The 26,873-nt window shown below is 44.2% G+C and overlaps 1 protein-coding gene across 3 annotated transcripts; it reads right to left on the bottom strand.

Moving 5' to 3' along the window:
* Positions 1-766: 766 nt before the first annotated feature.
* ADPGK (ADP dependent glucokinase) lies at positions 767-24,926 on the bottom strand. 3 transcript variants are annotated; one of them, XM_077829219.1, is made up of 7 exons: positions 24,467-24,926; positions 12,873-13,098; positions 10,715-10,777; positions 9,156-9,276; positions 5,730-5,926; positions 4,814-4,912; positions 767-2,815 (listed from the first exon to the last, which is right to left on the bottom strand). In XM_077829219.1, exons 1-7 carry the CDS (start codon positions 24,664-24,666, stop codon positions 2,264-2,266), a joined length of 1,458 nt encoding a protein of 485 aa, XP_077685345.1. In that variant the 5' UTR covers positions 24,667-24,926; the 3' UTR covers positions 767-2,263. The 3 variants fall into 3 exon arrangements, with proteins under 3 accessions (XP_077685345.1, XP_077685346.1, XP_077685348.1); XM_077829220.1 differs by having other exon boundaries at positions 767-2,812; XM_077829222.1 differs by lacking the exon at positions 12,873-13,098 and having other exon boundaries at positions 24,467-24,576.
* Positions 24,927-26,873: the final 1,947 nt, after the last annotated feature.

The following is a 26,873-nucleotide window of genomic DNA, read 5'->3' as shown; positions in this document are numbered from 1 at the left end:
AGGTTTGTGCTGCCAGACTCAACCAACCATGACTGCAGCCAACTATATCAGGTTGATTCACTCTGAGAAATTCAATCTGGTCCCCTTACAGGACAGGGATGCTTTTACAGACTTGGCCCGAATAGGTGCGCTGCTGACTTATACAATTCCCACAGGGCTACATGCTCTAGGGTCCCTGCTACAAAACTTAGATCTACTGTTCTACACAGGAGACATGGCTTGGAGGGTAACTGTTACGGATGGAAGATTTTTAATCATTCAGTTGTACCAAGCTTTATGCTGCAGGGATGAAAGATTCAAGTCCTAACCTGTCTCCATTAGATACTACAGATATTCTGGTTTTCTTGATGATGTTTGTGGTAGGCCTAAATAGCTGAGACAAATGCATGGCCAGGCTGAACAGGTTGTGGTTTGTAAGAGTAGAACTCTGTCCAATGATTGAGACAGATTAAGGACAGAGAGACTTCCCTTTAAAAAAAAAAAAAAGTCTCATTAAAGCTGCTTCTGACTGCAGCAATCTGTTTCACTTTTCATTCATAGGGCAACTAAAAACATCCTCTCCCTAGCATAGTCTCTTCAGACTCCACACACAGCAAATTTTGCAGCTACTTGGTATAATCATTGTTTGTACCTTTACCAAAATTTTTGGAGTCCAGCATTTTTAAACTTAACAAATCAGTTCCTGAATGCAGAGGGTCTGCAGTTGTGAGTCTTACATACCAGTAGCAGGGGAAAGAAACTGGATTACATAGACATGCCAGTCATGTTGAGTTTTCAATCAGCACTGAAGTAGACTTGTATTTTGCTTCTGTGCAACTGTAGGCTTACAGTTTCAGCTAATTCTCAAAGGGAAGCAGGCAACAGAGAAAGCCTTAGCACAATACTATAGAGACAAGTGCTACCAAGAGAAAAATGGTCCTCTTAGCAACATGTTTAATAAAAAAAAAAATGCTAAGCTAAATATATGCTACAATACAAGGCAATTTTCTTGTGGTGCTGATAGTAAGACGCCCATGCTCTGTTCCTGTGATTTCTGAGGTTGCCCAAAGCAGTGGAATTATATGCAGATAGGCAATTCATAATAAACTAACTGTGCTACACACCCCAAAAAAAACTTCTAATCTCTACTGGAAGTCTTCTTCCTAGCATTTCTCACTTGTACCCGAGGACGATTTCTAGCATGTGAAGGACAGGTCAGTTCAGCTACCTTAAAACCAGTAATGACTTACCTATCCAGAAACCACCCGAAAGAACAAGACCCCTCCAAATCAAAGATATGCGTGTCCAAGAAAATTATGCAACAGCACTAGCATAAAAATAAATCAAGTCATCATCAGCAATAGCCTATCCATAAACTGAAGGATGAGACTGACATGAACATACACCACAAAGAAAAGCATAAATGGTGAGCCTTGCTAGCTGAAAAACAGGGCAATTTCTGTGCAACTAAGCCACACTTATATTTGAGGCTCATTTTAAGATAAACAAGCACCTAAGCTATCTCCCAAAAGACAGGTCTTCAATATCTTACTCTGACCTACCCAGAAATTAAAAAGGAGCTTGTGTGTGTTCAGTCTAGCATCCCCACCTGCACAGATACCCAAAACAATTTACAGAGCTTCCAGTAAAGCGCTCTCCAGCTCTGTGCATTTAGTGAATATGTACAGGACCTATCACATTTCAGCACTGTTTACTCTGCTCCCTCCTACGCTTCGGGTGCTGAGGTTGAGAGGTAATTTTGTCAATAAGCGATTTGATCACAACACTGAGCAAGTGGAAGGGTTGCTCTTGCCATGTAGCAATATGCTGCTAGGAGATAATGCAAGAGCCTTTTATTTTTGCTTTATCAGAAGCAAGACAGGGCTGAGGACTGCTGTGTACTCCCTGGGATTCATAAGCATGAAATTCTGTCTGGCTGCCTTGCTTTCAAACACTATAGACAAGACTGTCTTAAATTAACAATCAACAACTCTGCTCCAAAGAGGGATTTTGGTATCAGTTTCCCTCCTCCTGACATGCTTAAGACAAAGACAAAAAGCCATGCTCTGAATTAAAATACTACAACTTTTACATTAACATGAGAAACGCTCTCAAGTCACTGCCAAGTGGCTGGAATGTATTCTTTGGTTCTTCTCAGATAATATCCAGAGATTGTTTAATATCCCAAATTCCACCCACCACACACTGTCTGAAATCCCCTGAAGAACACCATATTTCCTCAGACACTATATTCTTGGAGAAAAAGGTGTCTCGTTTCCATAGGCTACTGAGGGTATAGTTCTGAATATAGGAGTCCTTCAGCTGAAATAGCATCTCCAAGTCCCACGGTCCGGATGGGATCTTTACACACCAAAACAGGGGTGAAATGGAATGAAATTCCCTCTCTGTGCCATTGTGCTACTGGATCACCTGGATTTAAAGAGATTTTGGAGGGTGCCTCTGTGTGGGAGGTCACAAACTCCAAGGGAGCTTTAAGGAAGACTCTGTCAGTATCAATGGTTTCAGTTGCACAAGCCTGTGTCCCTGCCACTCTGGCTCCAGCAGCCACAGCTGCTATCTGGTTGCCCCAATACCCATCCACTGTAGCCAGAACATGATAGGCCAGTGTGTGGAAGTGGATCCGGGTAAGATCAGATGCCTTGTCCGTGGTCCTTCCATGCTTCTTCAGGATCCAGAAAAGGATGTCACTGACAATGCCCACATCTGGAACTCCATTCCAGGAAGCAAGGGAGGCATGAGGACCAGAGGCCGACTGGGTGAGGAACAGCAGCTCCTGTTCATTTAGCCCAACAGAGTTCACCAGGGGGAAGACCTGCTAACAGAAACAGAGTGAACTACATGTTTTTTTTTCAGGCTTAGAGGTAGACTCAGATTTCCCAGCTTCCTAATTTTAAAAATATTATGTTGTCACAGTACACTTTTAGCTATTGTGCATAAGGGAGTGGGGGTGGGGGGCTCCTGGCCCTTCGGGCCACAGATTGCATGCACATGGGGAGGAAATAAATTTGGTTTCTTGGGAAGGTTGAAGCATATCTCTCTGCACAAGCAACCTATCCAACTGATTTATGCTAAGGCAACAGAAGAAGGCAGTCATTCTACTTTCCAACTGAATACCTGTGGAGAAAGAAGGGAAAAGGTTCCAGTGACAACAGAGGCTGTGAACGGGACAGAAATCATGTCTAAACTGGGATGAGTTAGCTTTGCCCTTATCTAAGAGGAGCAAAAACAGAATACAACTAAAAAACATCCACCCAAAACTCTACTCACTTCTACTACATGAATACAAAAAAAATGCAAATTCACTCCTCTTAATACAGCTGTGCAGCAGTTTGGAAGAGATGGATCAATCTGCCAAGGCCCAAATGTGGGACACAACCTCTGACAAAGAACCAAAATAAGGGACACAAAATAATTATTCATGCAAGAAATGTAACATGCTGTGGAATTCATTCCTTCAGTGTAGATAACTTTCTGTAGCCTCAATTTCGTCATTTTATTTCCAATATAAATAACTTTCAACAATGAAAGTAACAGAATACGAAATCCATATGAAACATAGGAGAATTCAGTTTTTGGCAGAATTCAGTTTTTTCCCTATAATTTTGACAGATAATATCATCAATATTTATTTTTAAGCTTTTTTAGATTTTTATCTATTTAGATGTTCACAATTGTGCAAAACTATGGGTTTTAAACATTTATTTTTACCTTCAGCGATTTAAATCTTCACAGTTGTACAAAATTACGAGGGGGCTCAAACAATTATTTAATCACAGCAGATGTTGAGATTCAAAAAAGTTAAAGCTTTATAACCATTAAAACACAAATTGTCAACATCACATGTTCAAATATACAAAGTAAACAGCGCCTTAAATCAAACTAATAATTTCTCAAGCAGCATTTTTCTTATTTTGCCTGTCTGTAAATTTTGATGGTCATTGATGGAAGTATGTCGGTTTGTGCATGCACAGTCAAATTTATGTTTATTGACATTTAAAAATAAAAATCTAATCCTTCCAAGCTAAAACATACGTAATTTGGGGACTAAAAGGCGTGACATCTCTCTAAATGAGGGAGCATTGAGTGGTATGTATGCAACAACATCTGAAAGAAGCTTCAGAAGCCTGAGTATTTTTTTAAAACCAGTTCCAGTTCAAATAATGGTTCTATCAGAAAGCTATGGGGCTGCTAAATCTGAAACAACTGTCTGAGATTACTCATGTCAAATCATCTGAATCTACAGAGAGTTCTTGGGTGCATTTGAATTATCATGACTTGGGTCATTTCCCTACAGCAGTTGCAAAGGAGGTTTATGGCTGTGAGCAACAAGGCAGGAGAATCCAAGTGTTTCCCTACAGTTAATCATGCAACTTCAGCTGCCGAGCACATTCATTTTTGCACACATCACATAACGCTGACCTCAGCACATTTAGGAAAACAGAGTTGACTGGCTGAGACCATCGGTTGATACCCTCTCAGTGGGATATTCCATTAAGGTGTTTCCAAGACAGATATTCCCTTTATATTAAAGAAAACACTCTGGTCTACTACCAATTATGAAATCATAGATCGTTACACTTCTCCTGTTAATGCACTGTTGAGTGTGGGAACCTCAGCAGAGCAGTGACTTCGGCCGGAATACAAGTACAAAATGGCTCTGCAGGTTTTATACCTAAGATACTCATTGCTCTCAGAAGAGGCAACTCCAATCCTAAATTTCCACTTATGATCACCCACCAGTTAGTCTGTGTGCTGCACCAGTGATGGAGTACAGACAGGGAGTGAAATGGGCATGTCCTGTCATTTTTGTTACCTGATGCATAATCTTGCTCATGAGATCCTGGTCAGTCATACTGGCCAATTCCAGGTGTATGGGGATATCAGTGGGGATATCAGAGATGGAAGTCACAGCCTGGAGAAGGAAAGGCAAGACATCTTTAAGAAACAGAAGAATAAAAGCTTTTGGGCTCAAATATAGGCACCCTAACCTGCTCATGTCTGGATGTAGTCAGATTTCTAAATGATCTAGCTGGCAAAAGGATCAGAGGAAGAAACAGGAGTAGCCTCTAGCCTTCTGAATCTTAGAGCACAACAGCATCAGACTGTAATCTAGATCCAATCCCACATTCGTCTAACTGCCCAATGCACAAGACTTTCCTGACATGAAGGAGCCCCAATTGCTTGTTCCTGAAGCACAAGAGAACACACTGAATCAGGAGGCAGTCAGCTGTAAGATAAACAAAGAGCAACTTCCACACAAGAGAGGCTTAGTGCAACTCCTTCTGCTTCAAGCAGGAAAGAATCCCTTTTGGATTACCTGACACAGCTACTGCCTACAGACTACAAGGGTCTCAGCTGCAGCCTTGACTATACTAAAGTGGGATGGAACACAGTGCATTCAGCCACCGGATGAGGCTCCAATAACGAGATAAATCCATCACAGTCTACCCACCAGCGTGGCAGCTTCTTCTCTGAAGACTCCACTGGATTCAACAAACAGTAATGTCAGTGTTAGAGGATCTCAACCAACCCATAAGACTAGAGCTCATGATATTAGTTGTATGGTTTTAGAGTACAAGCCTTTGGCCCACAATAGCAGGAAGAACAGCCGGCGAATCGAGCAAAGACATCCTGTAACTGCATGCTGAAATCTCAGGAAGTCAACACCTTGTGCTACAGTGTTTATTGGGGCTGGAATTAAGGAGATGGTACAATGCTCAGGTTCTTACCTCCAGAAGTCTCTTCTCACGCACTTCCCTGCTCTGCCCTTCCATCATGTGAAGCCCTGAGAGCACTACAAGGTCTGGCTTAAACTCATCCAGGCTGGACACAAACACCTCCAGCATGTTCATGGCTCCATTTGATAGGTCATGGGAGAATATAAAGCGGTTGGCATTGGGAGCTCTCAGCTGTCCCCATTCTTCACCTAGGACGAAATCCCCAATCAACAACAAAACAATTAAGCCAAATAACTAGAGGATAGTTTCTGGATCCCCACTGGAATCCCAGCACCAATCAGAGCTGTCATGGCTCCCTAGAGGCCTAGCTAGGCAGAGTTTCACCACCTAATCAATACTTGACACTTGAGCTGTGCATCATATTTAGGCCTGAATATATACAAAATGGTTCCACCCATCTCCACTGGGTACCTCTGGACACTGAGGAAAAGTTAAAAATTAGGTAAATTTTTGTGAGAGTCTAACAGGGACACAGATTATACAAACCACAGTCTAACTGGTCAGCTGTGCACTAACTCCCAGCTATCTACAGATATAACCTCAACACTGGAGTACACACAAAAAATCCATACACCAGCTATGGTAAATGGGTTGTGGCAGGGTGGGGGTGGGGCAGTCTGAAGGGGATGGAGAATGTAGGGATAGAGCTGGGCGGAAGGACCAAAAAGCATTACTTGTATTGAATTTGAAGGGAGAAAAGGTCATGAAACTGAAAGTTGCCCAAGCAGGAGCATTTATGAGGTAATCAGGGAGAGAACCTCCAGGCCCGAGAGCCAGTGAGTGAGTTTGTTCGCTCAGATCTTACAGACTGACGGAGAATGAAATCAGAGTCTGGTTAGACTGTTTTCATGGCGACGTCTAGTCAACAACACTGGATTTAACTCAAGTTGCCCATCAGGAAAATGTTATAAAGAGCTTCACAGTGCAGTATGTTAAGGTCTACGGAGGACACAACATCCATAGCTCAACTGGTTCACACAAGGGAACTACAAAGCAGTGCATTTCACACCAAAGCAGCGTCTAGGAGAAGACAAAAGGTGCCCATCATCCATATGGAATGTGTACTTCATATATGCTTCCCGGAACAGAGGAAGAACAAGATCTACACAAAGCAAGCAGCATGTTTTCCATTGGCTGTGAGACAAAGACATGTCAACTGTGGTTAGTTGGCCCATATCGAGAGTTCTGGAGGAAGAAAAAAAACTTTGAGGAAGAAAGCTCTGAGTTCATACAAACAGGATGCAATAAAAAGGGAAGTACTAGAGAGTTTAATTAGCCTAGGCTTTTGTAAGTGTTGGGGTCATTCTGGAACCTGCTGCTATGACAAAGTAAACTTTTTAACCACACATACAGCATTTCGGATACCTATGAAAGTCCTGCTCAGCTTTTGTTTGGAAAAGACGGCTGTCACTCGTCTTGTTCACTGCCACTATGCAAAAGAAAGCCAAATATTCTTAGTCCTTGGGTTACAGTTAGCCACCTGCAGAAAGAGTTCAGACTATATGGTGCCTCTTTTTGAATTTAGGGAAGGCAATCAGTCTATTTTAATGTTAACATAGAAGTCCAGGTGTTTTGTAATTATACCCATAGACATTGCTTAGGATACACACTTCTAATCAAACCTTCTAAGCTAATACTGTTTTAGAGCAATGGTGAGACTATTTACATTCCTCAGCTTACAACAAACAGAAGTACATAGCTCATGGTGAAATCTGATAGGATAGCAATATTGCAGCATCGGAGCAGGATATAGCATTTGTAGGGACAACAGTTCAAAGGAAAAGAGAGTTTCAAAACAGTTTAAGATGTTTGTTCACCTAGCAGGCTACCACCGCTCACAGAACGGATGGAGCTAACAGATTAGCTCCGACACTGACAGCTGCTAATCCTGATAATTTACACAGTTCTCAAGTTTAGTGACGTGCAGAAAGCTTAAAAATAAATTATAAAACCAGAAAAAGCTTTGAGTTTTGAATAAGGTATCTATCACCTTGACACTTCACCACCACAGTGCATAGGTTTTGGTTTTTTAAAATCTCTGAAAGTTTGGTAAAAACCAGGACAATCATTTCACCTGTAAATTGGTGTCCTACAACGGACTTCTAAGTCAGATCTACTACTGTAAAGCCAAAGCCACTTCTACTTGAGAGGCAGGCTTATGCCAGTATATTTTTCATTACAGCTAAATCTGACAGGCTATGGTACAGCATTAGTTCCTGAAAATATTTCCAAAGCTAAAGACAATCTAAAAGACAAATAAGGAAGCTCTGGATTGGTGATCTCCTCTGTCAGAAGACACATTCACAGGTAGCTAGATGTCCGGTTCTATGCAAGTGGCCATCACCTACCAATACAGACTTACTACTGGGACATACAAAGAGCTAGAAAGGGAGGAAAACATAATGAGAACAGATAATGTTAATAACTAGGTGCAATCAAGTATTCTTTGCATAGCCCCCTTCATCCAGAAAGATCCTAAAACAGTTTATAGACTACAGCGGGATCTGATGCAACAACATTGGGAATGGACTATGGCAGCTATTCTGAATCAGTGAAAATGCACAACAGGTTTTAGGAAGGAAAGTGAAGAATAGCTATGAAACCATAGGTGGAAGTTTAAGAGGCAAGATGTAGTTCCCCCAGGTTAGGATCTGATCAGCATATTTACCAGATGATACAGTGACCACAAAGGGTCAATAGTTTGGTTTTACACTGCATTCCAAAGATGGCACTCTCTAGGAACACAGTGCCCAAGGCATCTGGGGCATCTGGTTCAGGGACACAGTGCCACTTAGTGAATCGTCCGTGCTACTTACTGCCATGGCCAGGTTTTCCTCAGAGGTCTCCCAAACGACTAAATACAATCTTCCAATTTATGGGGGATCACCATGCAACGGGAAAGGTACGGTTAATGCAGTGGTTTTCATGCTCTATGTGAACTATTTAATAAGGAAACCATCTTATAGCAGATGTAGAACTTGATTGTATGAAAAGATAAAATTAAGATAGTATGAAAAGACAAGATGACTCGCCTGCTTTGATGCAATGAATATGGTTCCATTCCCACCATTTCCTCAGTGTACAGTAGGACTTTTAGAATGGGACCATTTTTCCTTGCCTTCTCTACTCTAGCTCATTTTAGTTTGGTTCTCTCCTCTTGTCACCACCACTCCAATTCTGGAATCTGTATATCTGGGGTTGAATTTACACCAGAAAGAAATCCCAAAGATTAATGAAACAGCTACACAGAGTTTTGGTGGAGGTGGGGTTTTTTTTAAGTTGTTTTTTTGAGTTGATGAGTCAAACAAACCTCTGGAAATCCTTGATTGGGCGGCAGTGGAAAATATTTGGCAATGAACTAGACCTAATAAGCCTTTTACCCCTTTAATGTTCAATGTGCTGCAATATTCAAAGTACCTGCTTGATACTCCAAGATAAGGTGGAATTCATCAGTTTCCTGCATAGATTCTGGTGGGACAATTACATTATCATCAAGTAGTTCATGGAGTTTAGGACCAACTGGACCACAAAGAAGGATCTAGAAACAAAACAAAAAACAATCTAAATAAGGATGCAGTGGCATGTCTTTGATGAGCAAAATCTGCAAGCATGTCTCTGTACTCGTGTTAAGTAGCACTCTTCATATTTTTCTGAAGATAACAAAGTCACTCCATGGACGGCTCCCAGATTGACTCACCTGTCTGGTTAGCAGTAATGGTGGAGGGCAGGAGGGGCATGTATGCAGACAGTGCACAATACTTTCTCAAGGCTTGTTTTTTAATTTTTTAATATTTTTTTTGAAGATTTGAATAATGAAACTGGTAGCCATTAAAGTGAGGGGCTGATGATCAACTGCTGTTCAAGCTTCTCAAGACTATTCCAATAATGCACATCTGTTCCTACTTGCAGCACCCTTAATATTCCAATACAATCTAGGGGTATGGTCTTCACTACCCTTCTGATCGCAGGCAGTGATCGATCCAGAAGGGATCGATTTATCGTGTCTAGTCTAGACGTGATAAATTGACCCCCGAGCGCTCTCCCGTCGACTCCTGTACTCCAGCGCCATGAGAGGTGCAGGCAGAATCGACGGGGGAGCGGCAGCAATCAACTCACCGCGGTGAAGACACCACAGTAAGTCACTCTAAGTACATCAACTTCAGCTATGTTATTCACGTAGCTGAAGTTGCATAACTTAGATCGATTCCCCCCCTCAGTGTAGACCAGGGCTAAGAAAGAGGGTGGGGGAGGGGCACTCTCCAAAGACTGCTAAACTGTGCAATAACTGTGACAAGAAAAAATGCCTATTAGAAATATCTTCTAAAGTTGAAGCGTTTCCTTAGATGAGACTTGAAACCATGGTGAATTGCTAGTACATTCACCCAGTGACTTGATTTGCTTATTAATATAGCTAAATTTCTATATGAAACAATATTGCCTAGAATGAATATCTGTATTTTGTATTGTATGGAAACCCCACCTTCAGGCATCACAGGATTAAGACAGGAAGTGTGGCAGTTGCTCCACAGTACCATACCGAGAGCCATCAAATACACCCATGGGTGAATTTGTTTCAGACAAACCATCTGACTCCCACTCACTGCACCATAAAGAGTTCTCGAATTTCACAGAATTTCATACAGAATAGCAGAAGTTAAAGGAGGACCAAGACCACCCAATCATGCATATTTGTCTATTAAAGATCACATCAATATATAACCAGTGGTGATAGAAAGACTAACTCATGGGATGCAGCAAAAAGAATGTTATAATTAAGACAAAATATACTGGATATAGAGAAGCTTACAAACCAGAATCATTTCCTCTCTGTGTAGTGTAACAAGCAGTTGTTCTGGGTCAGACTTGGCTTCCACTAAGGAACATAATCTAGTGGTGTGATCCCCAGAATATACTTACAAGTGGTTTGGAGCCTGATTACAAACAATTAAATAAAACCAAGTTTTTGAGACACTTACCTTCAGGTCTGGATTTGTTGCAAGTTTCTGACCAATTAGGGCAGCATTTCCTCCCACATAGAGCTGTAAGAGATAAAGCATATGAATGTAATCCTTTTTATTAACAGTTTTATAGATGGAGTTCTACATATCTGCAATAACTTTGTCAGAACCAATGAAGTTAACCATGTGCTTTGATGGGACTGCGTCAGAATAATTCCATAGTTCACTGTCCAACACAGTTTTCTCCAATTTAACAATTTTTGTCCCAGGATGTTGTTATTTAGCCAGTATTAGCCTTCTGATAGACCACTGGACTATACATTTCAATTTGTTCACCCCCTAAGCATTCCCAAATGCTGTCCATTTAATTTGTTATTTTTATTTGGGGGATGGGGGGATATGTTCTATCCTTATTAGTGAGCTGTGCAAACAATCATTTTAAGATATAAAAAAGATTTATCGAGCTCAAGGCCAATGTACACAAATGAGAGAGACTCTGACAGACATCATAAGCCAAGCTGGTGCCAGAATTCCAAGTAATTGAAAAATAAAGCAAGATTTACTGAGCTATTGTGATTAACACTTTCTATCGATACCATTTTGCTAGATATGGAGTTCTTCAGATAAATTTACTACCACTGGCACCACAAGACAAAGGTTGTGAAATTCATAATCCAGTCACTGTGAACATGTACAAAACCAGATCCACAAAGCACCAAAACCACAATATGAGCTTGTTTTTTATCTTCAACTTCTCCCCACCTTGCAGTGTAGAAATCAGGGAGTTCATCAAAAGCTATAGGAATTATGAGAACTAGTTTTAAGAGAAAAACAGGTAGAAAGCCAGAGACTAGAGAAAAATGAAATAAAGAGGATTGAACCATCTAGATAAAGGATCACTTGAAAGTCTAGTGAACCCATCAACTCCCTCCACACAAATGGGCCCTATGGAGACATAAACAGCTTGGCTTCTACTTGGACTCCATCTGAACATTCCTGAGCCTGCTACCTATGCTCGATAGACCCTATATATAGGGAGCAAAGCCTGTAAAGCTTCTTGAGATGAGCAAATCCAAAATGGTGCTCTGGGTTTCACAGCTCATGCTAGACCGGAACAATATGTACTACCCATGGTATCACAATAGTGTTCAAACAATGGTTGGGAAAGACTGGAGAATGTAATGCATTTGACAGGGAGAAATGACTGGAGTTAACAATTTAAAGGAGTGACAGAAAATGAAAAACAGAAGGGAAAGAGGGAGTGATGACAAAGGAAAACTTCAGTTACAAATCAAACCTTGGGCAAGAGAGTCAAGGTGCAAACAGGCAACAGAAAGACAAAGTTGCAAAACGGTCAGAAGACCATGGAAACCTAGAATAAGAAGTCAGCTGCAAAAGAATTCAGAGCTTTTCCTGGCTCGGAAGAGCATTTGTAAAACTCTGCATAAACAATCTGCAGAAATCATCTACCTTAACACTAAGTGTCAAATGGACACATGGCAAAAAACTCCATAAGTCTTAATGTACGTCAGAGCAGATGAACCAACTAGGAGACGGGTGTTTTACAAAGACTGCCTCCTCTCTTTAGCTCTAATGCCAGAGAGATGTGCATTTCCAAGCCTTATATCATGGAGCTTCTGAAATTTATGGAAATGTTTTCAGTTCGTTATTCTTGGATCCACCCCCTTACCACCTGCACCATTTAAAAAAGTTAGAGCCTTCTTTGTGGTATCAGCCTTGCCCCTCTGTCATAAAACAGACATTTCATTTGTTGCCTAGGTTATATTCAACAGCATTCTTGTGAATGCCATTTAAACTATCAGAGCCAAAGTATATGTTATGCAGATTTTGGCAGGCTGGGATGTGCAGAAAGAAAAGACAACTCAACATTCTGCAATTTAGGATCCGACCAGATAGGCAGAGTTAGAGAAGAATTATATTTTCAAAGAAAGAATTTGTACATTAGCAGAGTGTTTAGATTCTCAGCAGCTTCACATAAAGTGATCAAGTTTTTTTAAAGCCAACTAATATAGTAAAGCAGCAGTGTAAACTTTTGTTTCCTGAACATCTTGCACTATCATTTTGAAGGATGAAAAGGGACATGAAAGCTGCTATACAATTTGTCAATGTACAAAGGATAAGTCTTCTCAGACTAGCCCTAAAATAGAGAACACACCTGTGCCCCAGGGTACTCTGAGGCTGCTCGTGCAATGTGATTGAAGGTCTCCGCATCACTGAAGAAGCGCTCAGCAGCTGCCCCCTTCTGCATGAAAAGGATGAAGGCTTCTTTAAGGTCCTTCCTGGAATTCAAGACAGCATGATCTTTCCCGTCCCCAGGATCAAGACCAAGTGCCTGCAACAGCTTCACACCGGAGAGGATTACATCTACACAGGCATTGACTCTGGGGAAAGAGGACAGAAAGGAAAAGTGAGCTGGGAAAACAGAGAAAGAAAGACTTGGGGGGGACTTCTAAAAGTTTTGGGAGAAAGTTGCTGTGTTTTGGCTTATTGAATTTGTTAGCACTCGGATTCTGGAGAATTTTACAAGCAGCTTCAAGAAATGCATCAAGCATTGCTTTAACTGACAAAGTGGCCTGCTTTTGACCCATTTTTATTCAACTAAAAGACTGTGGACTAGGGACAGATTTTCAACTCTGTGTTCAAATTAAAACAGGGACTGGAGTAACACTCCTTGTTTTAGGTACTTGTGTGCAACAAAGCTGTTGCCTCTAATAATGCCATGTTGTGTATTTTATTCAATCCTCACACAGGCATGAAACACAAAATGGGCAAAATAGCAGCGCTTATTACCTGCTAATGGATGCAGGGTGGGAAAAGAAACAAGACTGGACTGGATTGGAACTGGGTTCTGTCTGATAAAGACTTTCCCTCTTTATCACATTCCAGTGTAGAATAAAGGAACGTTTCTTACTTCTCAGGAGCGTTGAGGACACTGGTCTTCCATTCTGACCCTGGTTTTACCATTTATATTTGCTCACAGTTCCAACCCCCAAAGAAGTCAGTCAACTCTCTGCTACACGTGAGAAAATCTATTTGGGATATGAAGATCTCAATGGTGCATACAGATGGACGAGCATACGTATGCAAAATGTCTGACATGTAAGCATGGAGCAGGCACTTGTTTATAGCCCCAGAGAATTCTGCCATTCTAAAAGGCACTCTGATACTGTGGCGATGATGGTGCAAGAGCCTGAACAGAATCAGTAACAGTGCTTATACTTACGTATACTCATACCTAAAAATACAAAACCTTCATTTTAAAAATGAGTATTCCAAAATACATCTGTAAGGGAGACTAGATGGCTCAGGAGATCAGCAGTAACACCCAGCCCTGGTCTATACTATGAGTTTAGGTCGAATTTAGCAGCATTAGATCAATTTAACCCTATACCCGTCCACACGACGAAGCCATTTTTGTCGACTTAGTGGGCTCTTAAAATCAATTTCTGTATTCCTTCCCGAGGGGATTAGCGCTTAAATCGACATCACTGGATCGAATTTGGGGTAGCGTGGACGCAATTTGACAGTATTGGCTGCTGAGAGCTATCCCAGAGAGCTCCACTGGACAGCACTCTCAACTCCGATGCACTGGCCAGGTAGAAGGAAAAGCCCCGCGAACTTTTGAATTTCATTTCCTGTTTGGCCAGCGTGGCAAGCTGATCAGCACAGGTGACCGTGCAGATCTCATCAGCAGAGGTGACTATGGGGTCCCAGAATTGCAAAAGAGCACCAGCATGGACTGAATGGGAGATACTGGACCTGATCACTGTATGGGGAGAAGAATCCGTGCTATCAGAACTCTGTTCCAAAAGACGAAATGCCAAAATATTTGAAAAAAAATCTCCAAGGCCATGAAGGACAGAGGCTATAACAGGGACCCGCAGCAGTGCCACGTGAAACTTACGGAGCTCAGGCAAGCCTACCAAAAAAACCAGAGACACAAATGCCCGCTCGGGGTCAGACCCGCAGACATGCCGCTTCTATGATGAGCTTCATGCAATTCTAAGGGGTGCCCCTACAACTACTCCACTCCTGTTCGTGGACTCCTGCAAGGGAGTCTCACGCAACAGGGATGAGGATTTTGGGCATGAGGAAGATGAGGAGGAGGAGGAGGTTGAAAATAGCGCATACCAGGCAAGTGGAGAAACCATTCTCCCCGACAGCCAGGAACTGTTGATCACCCTGGAGACAGTACCCTCTCAACTCGGGCTCCAGGACCTTGAAGGCAGAAAAGGCACCTCTGTTGAGTGTACCTTTGTAAATATAATAGACGGTTTAAAAGCAAGCGTGTTCAATGATTAATTTGCCCTGAAGACTTGGGAAACATTCGCGGCCAGTATAGCTACTGGAAAAGTCTGTTAACATGTCTGGGGATGGAGCGGAAATCCTCCAGGGACATCTCAATGAAGCTCTCCTGGAGATACTCCCAAAGCCTTTGCAAAAGGTTTCTGGGGAGGGTAGCCTTATTCCGTCCTCCATGGTAGGACACTTTACCATGGCAGGCCAGTAGCATGTAGTCTAGAATCATTGCATAAGAAAGCATAGCAGCGTATGATCCTGGTGTTTGCTGGCATTCAAGCAACATCTGTTCTTTATCTCTCTGTGTTATCTTCAGGAGAGTGATATCATTCATGGTCACCTGGTTGAAATAGGGGAATTTATTAAGGGGACATTCAGTGGCCGTTCCTGCTGGGCTGTTTGCCTGTGGCTGAAAAGAAATCACCTCCGATGTTAGCCACGTGGTGGGGGGAGGGGTGAAGTGCTCATCCCAGAGAATTGGGTGTGTGTGTGTGGGGGGGGGGGGGGGGTAGTTGGGTTTGTGCTACAACCCAAACCCAAAAACATCAGCCCCTTGTTTTAAATGGCCAATGTGTCTTTTTAAATACTACTCTCCTTTTTTTCCTCCCTCAGCTGCAAATGTTTCAATGCTGCCACTATCATCTCCACCCCAGAGGCTAGCGCAGATAAGAAGGTGAAAAAAAAAACGCACTCGCAATGAAATGTTCTCTGAGCTCATGCAGTCCTCCCGCATTGAAAGAGCCCAGCAGAATGCATAGAGGCAGACATCAGAGTTCAGGAAAGCACAAAATGAACGCAAGGACAGGAGGGGCGTGCGAGAGGATAGATGGCTGAAGCAACAGGAGAGGTGGCGGCAGCGTGATGAGAGGAGGCAGAATGCAATGCTGAGGCTACTGGAGGATCAAACAGATATGCTCCGGCGTATGGTTGAGGTGCAGGAAAGGCACAGACTGCCACTGCAGCCCCTGTGTAACCAACCGCCCTCCTCCCCAAGTTCCATAGCCTCCTCACCCAGATGCCCAAGAACGCGGGGGAGGGAGCTCCGAGCACCCAACCACTCCACCCCAGAGGACTGCCCAAGCAACATAAGGCTGGCATTGAATAAGTTTTGAAGTGCAATGTGGCCTTGTCCTTCCCTCCTTCCCCACCCCACCCGGTGCTTCCCTCCTTCCCTACCCCTCCCGGGCTACCTTGGCAGTTACCCCCTATTTGTGTGACGAATTAATAAAGAATGCATGAATTTGAAACAACGACTTTATTGCCTCTGCAAGCGGTGATCGAAGGGGGGAGGGGAGGGGAGGGCGGCTGACTTACAGGGAAGTAGAGTGAACCAAGGGGGTGGGTTTTCATCAAGGAGAAACAAACAGAACTGTGACACCGTAGCCTGGCCAGCCATGAAACTGGTTTTCAAAGCTTCCCTAATGCACAGCGCGCCCTGCTGTGCTCTTCTAACCGCCCTGGTGTCTGGCTGCATGTAATCAGCAGCCAGGCGATTTGCCTCAACCTCCCACCCCACCATAATTGTCTCCCTCTTACTCTCACAGATTGTGGAGCACACAGCAAGCAGTAATAACAATGGGAATATTGGTTTCGCTGAGGTCTAACCAAGTCAGTAAACTGCACCAGCGCGATTTTAAATGTCCAAATGCACATTCTACCACCATTCTGCACTTGCTCAGCCTACAGCTGAACAGCTCCTGACTACTGTCAAGGGTGCCTGTGTATGGCTTCATGAGCCATGGCATTCAGGGGTAGGCTGGGTCCCCAAGGATAACTACAGGCATTTCAACATCCCCAATGGTTATTTTCTGGTCTAGAAAGTAAGTCCCTTGTTGCAGCTCTTCAGACAGACCAGAGTTCCTGAAGATGCGAGGGTCATCTACCTTTCACGGCCATCCCATATTGATGTTGGTGAAATGTCCTTTGTGATCCACCAGTGCTTGCACCACCACTGAAAAGTACCCCTTTCGGCTTATGTACTGGCTGCCTTGGTCCTCTGGTCCCAAGATAGGGATATGCATTCCGTCTATTGCCCCACCATAGTTAGGGAATCCCATCCACTATGACTTGCACATTTCCCAGAGTCACTAACCTTAAAAGCAGCAGCTCAGTGATTGCATTGGCTAATTGGATCACAGCAGCCCCCACAGTAGATTTGCCCACTCCAAATTGATTCCCGACTGACCGGTAGCTGTCTGGTGTTGCAACCTTCCAGAGGGCTCTCGCCACTCACTTCTGAACTGTGAGGGCTGCTCTCATCTTGGTATTCTTGCACTTCAGGGCAGGGGAAAACAAAGTCACAAAGTTCCATGAAAGTGTCCTTACGCATGCGAAAGTTTCGCAGCCACTGGGAATCATCCCAGACCTGCAACACTATGCGGTCCCACCAGTTTGTGCTTGTTTCCCAGGCCCAGAATTGGCATTCCACGGCATGAACCTGCCCCATTACCACCATGATGTCCAAATTGTCAGGGTCCGTGCTTTGAGAGAAGTCTGTGTCCATGTCCTCATGACTCTCGTCACCACGCTGCCATTGCCTCCTTTTGCAGATTCTGGTTCTGCATATACTGTATGATAATGCACGAGGTGTTTACAATGCTCATAACTGCCTTGGTGATCTGAGCGGGCTCCATGCTTGTCATGGTATGGCAGCGGCAGGACAGCAGGAGAGCAGAGTTGCAGCGGAAGCGGAGGTTGGATGACCAGTTTTGCACACCTATTGCACTGTCTGCTGCCAGGACACAACAGCTGAGCAGACAGCATGCTTACCGTGGTATGGTGAGACAAGAGCAGGAGAGCAGAGTTGCAGCAGAAGCGGCGGATGACGACGGTCAGATAGAGGACCTGCGAGACCACCAGGAGAGCAGAGTGGCAGCAGATGCGGTGGTCGGAAGACCAGTTTTTCCGACCTACTGCACTGTCTGTTACCAGAGCAGGAGAGCAGAGTGACAGTGGAAGCCGTTGTTTGATGACGACAGTTAGCAGTCCTACTGTACCATCTGCTGAAATCAGTATGGCACCCGCACAGAAAAAAGGCGCAAAACGATTGTCTGCTGTTGCTTTCATGGAGGGAGGGGCGACTGACGACATGTACCCAAAACCACTTGCGACAATGTTTTTGTCCCATCAGGCATTGGGCGCTCAATCCAGAATTCCAGTGGACGGTGGAGACTGCGGGAACTGTGGGATAGCTACCCACAGTGCAACGCTCCGAAAGTCGACACTAGCCTCGGTATTGTGGATGCACTCCACCGACTTAATGCGGCAGTGCTTTAACATGGCTGCATAGTTGCGGCACCAGTGGTGGGAGAGAGCTCTCCCAGCGCTATAAAAAAGCCACCTCCACGAGGGGCGTAGCTCCCAGCGGTGGTGCACTGTCTACACTGGCACTTTACAGCGCTGAAACTTGCAGCGCTATGGGGGGTGTTTTTCCACACCCCTGAGCGAGAAAGTTTCAGAGCTGTAAAGTTGTATTTTCGACAAGGCCTAAGTCCCCGTGTAGAGAGCACTCGGTCAACAGAAGAATTCCCTCCCATTGGCATAGAAAGTGTCAACACTGAAGCACTACAGCAGTGCAGCTGTGCTGTTGTAGCATTTTAAGTGTAGACAACCGTAAGATTCATAGTTACAAATCTGTCACTCTTGGTAAGACAGTGCATGGTACCACCAAAGATTAACACCCAAATTCAAGGATAGTTGCCACTCTGGGATTTGTTTTTCGTTGTTTTCTATAGGGTGGGGAAGGTGAAAAAGAAAAATCCAGACGCACCCATGGTCACACTTTTCAAGGGAGTGGGGGGTGGGGGAGGTTTAAAGGGAACTGGAGAAGTACCATTAAACTGATTATTAACTGAAAGTTATGCAAATACAATCTCCACCCTAAAATTAAACAATCTGCTTCCCATTCCCCAAGGTCTCTCTCCTGAACTTTTGGTTCTGTTGACTCCTCTACCAGCCCCACAACCTTAGGTTTCTTTTCTTTTTTTTCACTCTTTCCCATTTGTTTAAGGTTCTCTTGCCCCCATTGCCCAGCTTCATCTCAAAGGCCTGGAAAAATATGGAAAACAAAAAACTACACACAACACAGTGCCCACTTCTCCAGACTGCTGCCAGCATGATCAGTGTTACACCTCTAACTGGCCAGAATGGGTCGTTGGGCTGAGGGAACACACATTCTACCCCCACGATGGTTCCAGCCCTTGAGAAGAGCCTTGCATAGATCACTGGCATATTTTAAGGAACGTTTATGTGAACATTTTTATTCATTATGTTTGTCAGCATTTCTCAGATACCAAGGAAGGACATAATTACTGGGGCAAGTTCAACAATTACTATACTAGCATCTCTCTGAATGCAGCTTTCAATCACATCATTTCCCCATACCAGGAATTCTAGCCATCCACACAGCTATTGCAGCACATCCAGTTTACACTATGTTCTTACATGGCCCTAATTACCTGGATACCTGAGCTCCTACACATGCACTTTCAGTCAAGAATGAGAAGTATAAAAGCGGTAGGCAGACTCACTAAGCACTGCGCCATCTCAGTGACCTTTCTTGCTGCATTCGCTTGTGGGCAGTGCAAATCAGGCAAGACACAAACTAAAGGACATTAAAGGCCCGGCGAGTTCTCAGAGTATGAGCTGAAATACTTCGTGAACTATCAGAAACCTTTCCTCTGTATCCTGCAATGAGCTTATATACGATAGAAGCTACAGTCCTCACACACAATGGGCGGGTGGAAACGAAGAAACAGTAAGATCAACCAACATTTCTACGTCAAAGCCACCGGAGCAAAGGTCAGCAGCCTGGTGTTTTACTATACCATTAACAATGCAATAAGGACATGAACCAGTTATGTTGTTTGAAGTGAGAGCTGCTCCTACACCTCTAATAATTTTCCAGATATCTTCCTTCTGCCTCCCACCCCATTTCTCTACCACACCCTCCATGCTGTTAATGTACTCCCTTAACATTAATGCCTCTGTATAGTCTGAGCACTATTAAATTTGAGGCCACAGGTGTTCAGTGTATGCATCAATAGATCAGCCTCTTTAAAGCAGACTCGAACTGAGTGGTTTATAAAATGATGTTTTCTTCCACTCTAAGCATGGCAAAAAAAAAAAAAAAATCAGACACCAAAAATAACCTCACACTGCATTTGTCAACGTCAACTATTTTACTATTTTTAGGGAATATCTGCATCATTGTGAAAAGTTTCATTCTGATACAATTTCAAATCACCAAGCTATACCCTGCCCAACTGTTTTAACACCAGCCACAAAATAATAATTTAGGGTTAGAAAAGAAATTACTTCATACTTGAGGATTAGTCAACTAGCCAAGGTCTAATTGTGCTGTCATGCCCTGAAATGTAAAGGAAGTAGAATCAAGTACTGATTTGGGACATGGATACACTGGAAACTCTCCCAGCGCTCCTGGTAATCCACCTCCACGTGCTCCCAGCGCTCAGAGCCTGTCTACACTAGCTAGCGCTTTAAAGCGCTCAGACTTGCTGCGCTCAGGGGGGTGATTTTTAACACCCCGAGCCAACAAGTCTGAGTGCTTTAAAGCACTAGTGTAGACAAGCCCTGAGTTGCAACTTCATCAGTCAGTCTGATGGGGCATACCAAACCCACCTATTGATTTCTGGAAAGAGTTAATGAGAGCCTGTGGGCTCAATCAACCTCACCACCCTGCTGTTACACCTCCAGTAGGTATCAAGCCTGGAGGGAGGAGTTAAAAGAGCTGAACAATGCAGCTCAGCTGGGGGCTGATGAGAAGAAGAGCAGGTTGCTGGCTCTCAGTGATAGAAGGCTGGCTACAATCATGAAGCTGAGTTGGACTGCTAGCATACAGAGCCTCCTGGAAGGCAGACAGGCTGGCCGGGAACAGGAAGCCCCAGGTAGTTGGGAAGGGAAGTGAGTCTGCCAAGAATTCTCTGTACTGATGGTGGTGGAAGTCTGTAAGGGCCCTGTGGAGCAAAAACTCTCCAGCAGCAACAGAACCGGCTAGGTGGAATAAAGTACTAAGAAGCTCTGCAGTGAGCCTGTGGAAGAAGCTTACAGTGGAGCTGATACACTCGGAGCCCTGGAAGAGGCTCTGACAAAGGCCTAAGACAGGCAAGATAGGAAGTGATCCAGGGAGCCAGCAAGGGAATCTTTTTTGTCTGGCTTTGATTGCTTATTAAAGGGTCCCTAGACTAGAATCCAGGGGAGAGAGAGGACCTGGGATCCTCTACCAGCCCTCTAAGGGGTATGGACTACTAAAACTCTGTTTTGTATATGCGGTAAGGACTAGTGAGTCCACAGTTGGACTAAAGGCCCAACACAAAGTGGATGGACTACTGTTTGCTGGACTACTGGTATACCCCAGAAGGGGTGGGACTCTACGTTACCAGGCCAAAGGGCTGAGTCACATGAAGAAGCTAAGCACTATGTGACCAAAGCGGCTGTCAACAAGGGGTGCCTAAGGAGGACAGTATGCTATGCCACACCCAGCAACAAGGGGGTTCATGGTCTGGTGAGTCAAACACATACTGTACAGTGAGCTTTTAACTTGATTATTTAAACTAGAGCTGTAAATTAACCGCAGATAACCCATGTGATTAACTGAAAAAAATTAATCATGATTCATCGCAGTTTTAATCTCACTGTTAAACAACAGAATACCAACTGAAATTTATTAAATATTTTGGATGATTTCAAATATATTGATTTCAATTACAACACAGAATACAAAGTGTATACTACTAATTTTATATTTTTATTACAAATATTTGCTCTGTAAAAATGATAACAGTATTTTTAATTCACCTCATAAGTACAGTAGTGCAATCTCTTTATTGTGAAAGTGCAACTTACAAATGTAGAAATTTTTTTGTTACATAACTGCACTCACAAACAAAACTATGCAAAACTTTAGAGCCTACAAGTCCACTCAGTCCTACTTCTCATTCAGCCAATTGCTCAGACGAACAAGTTTGTTTACATTTATGGGAGATACGGCTTCCCATTGCATTTACAATGTCACCAGAAAGTGAGAACAGGCATTTGCATGTAACTTTTGCAGCCGGCATTGATAGGTACAGTATTTACATGCCAGATATGCTAAACATTCGTATGCCCCTTCATGCTTCAGCCACCATTCCAGAGGACATGCTTCCATGCTGATGACACTTCTTGAAAAAATAGGGCGTTAATTAAATTTGTGACTGAACTCCTAGGGGGAGAATTGTATGTCTCCGGCTCTATTTTACCCGCATTCTGCCATATATTTCATGTTATAGTAGTCTCAGATGATGACTCGGCACATGTTGTTCATTTTAAGAACACTTTCACTGCAGATTTGACAAAATGCAAAGGAGGTACCAAAGTGAGATTTCTAAAGATAGCTACAGCACTCGACCCAAGATTTAAGAATCTGAAGTGCCTTCCAAAATCTGAGAGGGATGAGGTGTGGAGCATGCTTTCTGAAGAACAACACACGGATGCGGAAACTACAGAACCCGAACCACCAAAAAAGAAAATCAACCTTCTGCTAGTGGCATCTCACTCAGATGATGAAAATGAATATGCATTCGGTCCGCACTAGTTTGGATTGTTATTGAGCAGAACCCATCATCAGCATGGACACATGTCCTCTGGAATAGTGGTTGAAGCATGAAGGGGCATACGAATCTTTAGCGCATCTGGCATATAAATATCTTGCGATGTTGGCTACAAAAGTGCCATGTAAACACCTGTTAATTTCAGTGATGCTGTGAACAAGAAGAGGGCCACATTATCTCCTGCAAATGTAAACAAACTTGTTTGTCTGAGCAACTGGCTGAACAAGAAATAGGACTGAGTGGACTTGTAGGCTCTACAGTTTTATATTTTATTTACAAAAAATAACTGCATTCAAAAATAATTCTACATTTGTAAGTTCAACTTTCATGGTAAAGAGATTGCATTACAGTACTTAAGTGAATTGAAAAATACTATTTTGTTATTTACAGTGCAAATATTTGTAATAAAAAAATAATGTGAGCACTGTACATTTTGTATTGTTATAATTGAAATCAATATTTGAAAATGTAGAAAACGTCCAAAAATATTTAAATAAATGGTATTCTATTATTGTTTTAAATCTTGATTAATTGCACTATCAATCACTTAACAGCCCTAATTTAAACATAATTTAATACCTCTGTACTCGTTATACCCTCTCGTCTTTATTAGCGGGGAGTTTTCTTGCATTTTCTTGCATCTATATCCATTTCCTTTTGCTTTCTCCCTCCATCCCTTATTTTCCTTTTTCCTGCTCTACACCAAGTTCTTTACCTCCATCTCTGAACTTCTTTCCTTCCTGCTTCCACAAAAATCCCATTCAGTGCTCTACTTTGTCATCCTACTCCCCACATGTTCCTTACTCTCTGCTCTCACCTCCTACCTCCAGGGAATGAGCCTGTAGCTCCCCAACCAGCCATTCAGCCCACTAATATGTCCAAGTTTTGCACTCACTTTCAGCGAGAGGGGTTTTCAACCCCTGATAAATATGATTCTACAGATCCTTTTATCTAATGATCTCTCAGTAGTCCTGTGACTTTTATAATCCTTTTACAGGAAAGTAAACCAATGGCTTATCTGCCTGCACTATACCCAAGATATACTCTCAAATATGATCAAAAATAGAAAAGCCATGAAGCTTTCTGCACAAGTGGTCTCTAAAAGCAGAAAGACACTAGTCTGTACAGTCTTGGCCTCTCACACAGCTCTGCCAACACACCTGACCAAGAGTTACAGCCTACTTGTCTATTCCCTTTCAGATCTCTTGTGCAGAGTTTAATACTGATGTAAATTTGTGAGATCAGGATGAAATCAAACAACTTTCACTTCTGATAAACAAATTCAATAAAGCTCTCCAAAAAACACCCATAATCAGGAAAATCCTGATTATAAATGTAATACGCTATGCCCTTCACGTTTACTTTCTAATACAGTAAGCCCCAGGGATGGACACTGGTCCCAGTGTCACTTCTAGCTTTATTTTCAGCTTGCATTTTGAGATAACCTCTTAACAGGTCTGCAGTCCTGCAACGTAGCAGCTGTGAGCGGTGATAGAGGAAATAGGCCCCACACGCTGACAAAGCACAAACTAGGACACGACGCAGCAGGCCTGCGTCTGTTTCACAGCGGCTGCCCGGCCTCTGGGCTGGCTCCCCGCGAGAGTCCGGCGGCAGGGCTCTGCCCTGATGGGCAAAGCTCGCCCGGCACGTCGCCCCGGCTTCCGGCAAGAGCGTCTCCGCCTCGGCGCTAGCCCTGACCACGGCCCTGCCGCCAACAGCTGGGCGCCGGGGGGGCGCGGCACTAGGTGCGGGGTGACGCCGGCAGGGCCCAGCCCCAGGGACCCGGGCCCAGCTCAGGACTCCGCCCGGGAAGGGAACCGCGCCGTCCGGCGTGACTCACCCCACGGCCACTCTGCTCCACGGCCGGGCGGGCCGGGTGATGAGCGCCTCCCAGGCCGCCGCCATGCTGCTCTCGGCCGGCTCGGCCCACAGGCGGCCGGCCAGGTAGCGCAGCGCCGCGCCGGGCAGCTCCGGCTCCCGCACGAAGAGGTAGCCCGCGGCCAGGGCCAGCAGGGCCACGCACACCGCCCGGGGCCACATGGCGGGGTCCCGAGCCCGGCCCGGCAGCAGCGGCCGGGGTCGGGGGCTCTAGCTGTCCGGCTCGGGGCGCGGCGGCCCCCGGCAGGCGGGTCTGGCCCCAGCCCAGCTGCCCGGCGTCTCCTCAGGCGGCGACGTGCCTTCTCGATCAGGCGACTCTGCCTGGGACTCGCCACGTCCTAGAAGCAGGAATCAATGGACGGCCAGCGGGGCCTCCCTACGCTATTTCCGTAACGCCACTCCGGGACGCGCCCCGACCTGCCTTAAACAGTTTAGGGAATAGCGACCAGCTCTATAGAAACAGCGCAACCCGTCCCACCGGTATGTACGTAACTTCCCAGTCACCCCAGACGGGCTCCGGCTGCGCAGCCGCGCATCCAGAATACGGCAGTGGCTGCGGAATACGGCAACCAGCGTGCATGTACCAACAGGGGAATAGAGAGAAGGGGAACAAGAATATACCACCAGGAGGGAGGGCCGGGGAGAAATCTCCTTTGGAGATGAGGAACAGTCCAAGACGTGCACATGGATCAGGCCTCTAGTAGCAGCCTGGCTCTGTGCCCCCGGGGCTGGCTTTAGGGGCAGGTGACCACCTGGGGTGCCAGGTTTGGGGGGGTGCCAGGCTCGGGTTGCTGTGCCCGTCAGTCAATGAGATCTAAAGAATGAAGTGAGATGACTCACGTCCAGCTGCAGTATTGTGAACTTTGTTTTATTGTGTAATTATGAAAGTGTACTTGTGTTTTAAGATTTGAAGAGTATAAGTAGCAAATAATAAAGGACATATTTAATGAGATGACAGAGATATCCATTAAACCACTATCTATGCTGTGCTTCAGTTCGCGAGGACAAAGGTGAGAAAAGCAACCTTTTGAATGGAAGGACTAAGGTTAACAGTCTCAGGCTATCACTTGTTGTAACAGTAATACTGATCCACCCAAAGTTGGTGCACAGTTCAGTTTCTTGAGTTAGTACATTTCAGTTATTTGTAAAATTAAAAAGTTTCTATAAGCTTAGAGAAAACGAATTTTTTTTATTTGCTTATATGTGGCATGACTAAATACAGATTTACAGATGCTAGCATGCAAATTTATCATCTTATATGACAGGGATAAATCACACATGCAAATCATGCATCAAAGTCGTGAAATGGGATACAAATGCAATAAAAAATAACGTACTCAAAGGTTTAACAAATGGCGAGGGGGTGCCAAAGACACTCCTCACCTGGTGCCATTTGGTCTAGGGCTAGTCTTGTGTGCTCTTTTGTAATGTCTCATGGGCATCAGGGCAGGCCACAATGCCTCAAACCACAGTGAACCCTTGCCCACCCCAAACCACTCATTCACATGATAACCAACTGCACACCTGCAAAGATCATGAGTCCAACCCCCCAAAGTCATGAGACTGGCTTAAAAATAGATTTAAGAATAATTTGTGTGTTTTTACCAAGAAGTGGCTGTTGTAACAAAGGGCAAAATTCACAAGTCATGTCAGAAATGATGGGAAATGTAAAAAACATGGACTAACTTGATACTTGTGATGACAAATTGCAAGTGGGTGACTGTCAGTGGCTGGCTAATGTGTGGAAGAGAGGAAGTTATACCTAGGCTTGGAAAGACTAGTTTTTTACTGGTAAATATAGGTGTAACCCTTCTGCCAGTCAGAGCTGGCAGCAACAAGGGCCAGGTTCAGTATCTAGCAGTTCCTCTTCAACAATACAACACAAAACCAGGTTGAGCCCCCACCCCTCTGGGACAATTACACACCACCCTCTGGGAGCCTCTAAGGCCTGGTCTACACGGAGGGGAGGGGAGGGGCGAGCTAAGTTGGTCCAAGTTACACAAATTCAGCTACAAAAATAGCATAGCTGAAGTCGACATACTTAGAGCTATTTACTGCAATGTCTTAACTGCAGTAGGTCAACTGCTGATGCTCCCCCGTCGACTCCCCCTACGCTTCTTGCTCCAGTGGAGTACTGGAGTCAACAGGAGAGCGCTCGGCTGTCGATTTATCGCATCTAATGAAGACGTGATAAATCGACCCGTGCTGGATCGATCGCTCCGGAGGTAAGTATAGACATGTCTTAAGAGGCAATACTTCCGCTCTTGCAAGCACAGAGTCTGAGTGTATTATTTAATAAAAGGAGGGAAGTAACCCAGCATTAATTTGGGGAAACACCGCAACCAGGGCTCATAAACATAAACCATGAG

The sequence above is a fragment of the Eretmochelys imbricata genome, chromosome 10 (assembly GCF_965152235.1).
Source record: "Eretmochelys imbricata isolate rEreImb1 chromosome 10, rEreImb1.hap1, whole genome shotgun sequence".
NCBI classification, from domain to species: Eukaryota; Metazoa; Chordata; order Testudines; family Cheloniidae; genus Eretmochelys; species Eretmochelys imbricata.
Note: the sequence above shows the minus strand (reverse complement) of the source record. Positions and strands in the feature narration are given on the sequence as shown.

What these genes read in the sequence shown, in the direction of transcription:
- ADPGK (XM_077829219.1), bottom strand. Translation starts at nt 24,666, where the DNA reads ATGTGGCCCCGGGCGGTGTGCGTGGCCCTGCTGGCCCTGGCCGCGGGC. An exon ending in CAGAGTACCCTGGGGCACAG is followed by an intron (nt 10,778 to 12,872) that starts GTGTGTTCTCTA and finishes TATCTCTTACAG; the next exon opens with CTCTATGTGGGAGGAAATGC. An exon ending in GTGAGAAGAGACTTCTGGAG is followed by an intron (nt 4,913 to 5,729) that starts GTAAGAACCTGA and finishes TTCCTTCTCCAG; the next exon opens with GCTGTGACTTCCATCTCTGA.